At 50.1% G+C, this 2,157-nt stretch overlaps 1 protein-coding gene across 1 annotated transcript; it reads left to right on the forward strand.

The window, feature by feature from the left end:
• Positions 1 to 250: 250 nt before the first annotated feature.
• LOC106730301 (predicted GPI-anchored protein 58) lies at positions 251 to 847 on the forward strand. Its single transcript, XM_014563789.1, has one exon. It carries the CDS (start codon positions 251 to 253, stop codon positions 845 to 847), a length of 597 nt encoding a protein of 198 aa, XP_014419275.1.
• The last annotated feature ends 1,310 nt before the right edge of the window (positions 848 to 2,157 follow it).

Here is a 2,157-nt window from a genome sequence, read left to right on the forward strand (position 1 = left end):
CACCAGGACCTGGCCCTGCCCCGCCTGTCAACACCAGTACTTAGTCTCAGGCTAGGCAGTTAGCCCTACAGGAACAGAGCCCCATCCACCAGCAGGTTGGCTGCCTTAAGACCCTCTGAGCCCACAGCTGCCTTGAAACCTGGTCCTGTCCACCAGAGGACCCAGGACACGGCCCTACACACCAGTGGGCTGGCACTTGCCCCAGGACCAGCCTCACCCACCAATAGGCAGGCATCAGCCCTGGGACCCCATGGGCCCCGGGCTGACACACCAACTCCAGGACCACCAGGTTCTGCAGCCAGAGACCCTAGGACCCGACTCTGCCCACCAGCAGGCAAACATCAGCCCCACGACCCTGCAGCCCTGTAGTCTGTCGTGTCAGGACCCAGCTTCACCTACCAGCAGGCCAGCACCAGCCCCAGAACCCCCTGGGCCTTGGCCTTGCCCGCAGCAAGCCTACACCAGGGCCCCTCATCCAGCCTGCCCAGGATCTGTACCCACCCACCAGCAGGCTGTCACCAGTTTGGGGACCCACCAGATCCTGCAACCAGCTATGTCAGCAACTAGCCCCACCGATGACCAGACCACCACTAGATCTAGGACCCCTGGACCTGCAACCACCCACCACAGACCTGGCTCCACCCACCAGTGGGCCAGCACTAGGCCTGGGACCCCCTGGGTCAGCTGCCTCCTGACCGAGTCCAGCCCACCAGCAGCCACAGCACCTGCACAAAGCAGAGCCTGGCAACCAACAGGACAGGGTGCCAGCCACACCTGCCAGACCACCCACAGCATCAACCTGCCACAACAGGAGGACCCATGCAGCCCTCATAGGGGACACCCCTAGAGCATATAGCTCTGTCCAGTGATTTTAGTAGGTCAGGTGGAACAAGATCCCAGAAGTATCACACTACTTAAAGCGCAGTTGACTCCCAAATCTCTCCCTTCCAAGCCTGACCTCTGCCCTGCTCTGGCAGTCGCACACAGCCTGCACCATGTCTGTTCAGGTCTCCGTGCCTTCGCTCAACTGTCCCTTCTAGCTTGAATGTCTTTCCTCCTCTTCTTTGCCTGCCTTCCTTTGTCTTTCAGTTCAAGTCTGAATTCAGCCCCGTGTCTTCCAGCAAACCTTCCCACGCCCCTGCCCTACTTCCTCCTAAGGTCTCTTCCCTGGGAAGTGAACTTTAGTCCTGTAATTATCATCCTGTGCTGAAATTACATGTACAAGGATGTCTCCACCTCAAGACTGTAAGTTCCCTAAAGAAAGAAACCTTGCTTTTTCACCTGTGTGATTTCTAGTACCAGTACTGTGCTTAACACGTTCTGTATATGTTTAACAGGCACCATTGAAGTAATGTCTGGTTCTTTCATTCATCTGTGCCTTCAGGCATTGTTTTTCTTAATATATGATACCTTTGCTTTGATGCAACTAAAATTGTTTCCTAGCAGTTATTGGTCCTCTTGGTTCACAACAAAATTTCCAGGCCATACACAGTTCACAAAGACTCTATCTGATACCTCGGAGACAAGAGTCTCTGTCACACTTGATTTACTTCTTAATGGGTGTGTTTCTTTCTTCAAAGTGTGACTGCCCTCCTGCCTATTAGAGTCGCCTTGTACCAAATCATTAAAAGAGAATTAGAGGAAAGGGCAAATAATTCTTATAGGAGTTACAGCACTGTTTCATGATGAGAAAACAAGGTTGGAAGGTTTAATGACTAAACGGATTTAAATTGCAAGAGATTCTTAATCTTTTGTTACTTTATAAATGAAGTGGATGACCCTTACGTCACAAGAATGTTTTTTAAATGTAATTTTGTGTTTGCTTTATTACTTCCCTAAGATCTTACATCGGTTTTTCTTCTTTTTTCTTTTTTTTATAGTTGGTTGTAATCTTTCTCTTCCTTCTTCCCTTCCTTCCTTCCTTCCTTCCTTCCTTTCTTCTGCCTGCCTGCCTTCCTAGACTTTTTTCTTTAGAGCAGTTTCGGTTCACAGCAAAATTGCGAGGAAGATGCAGAGACTTCCCATGTACATACCCTCTGACCCTACAGATGCATAGCCTCCCCCATTATCAACACCCCCCAACGGAGTGGTACATTATTTTTTGTTTGTTTGTTTGTTTTTAATTGAAGTATAGTCACATGGATGGGCCTGGAGATT

This window comes from Camelus ferus, chromosome 3 (assembly GCF_009834535.1).
Source record: "Camelus ferus isolate YT-003-E chromosome 3, BCGSAC_Cfer_1.0, whole genome shotgun sequence".
In the NCBI taxonomy this organism is placed as follows: Eukaryota; Metazoa; Chordata; class Mammalia; order Artiodactyla; family Camelidae; genus Camelus; species Camelus ferus.

Coding starts and splice junctions, on each gene's coding strand:
- LOC106730301 (XM_014563789.1), top strand. CDS start 251: ATGGGCCCCGGGCTGACACACCAACTCCAGGACCACCAGGTTCTGCAG.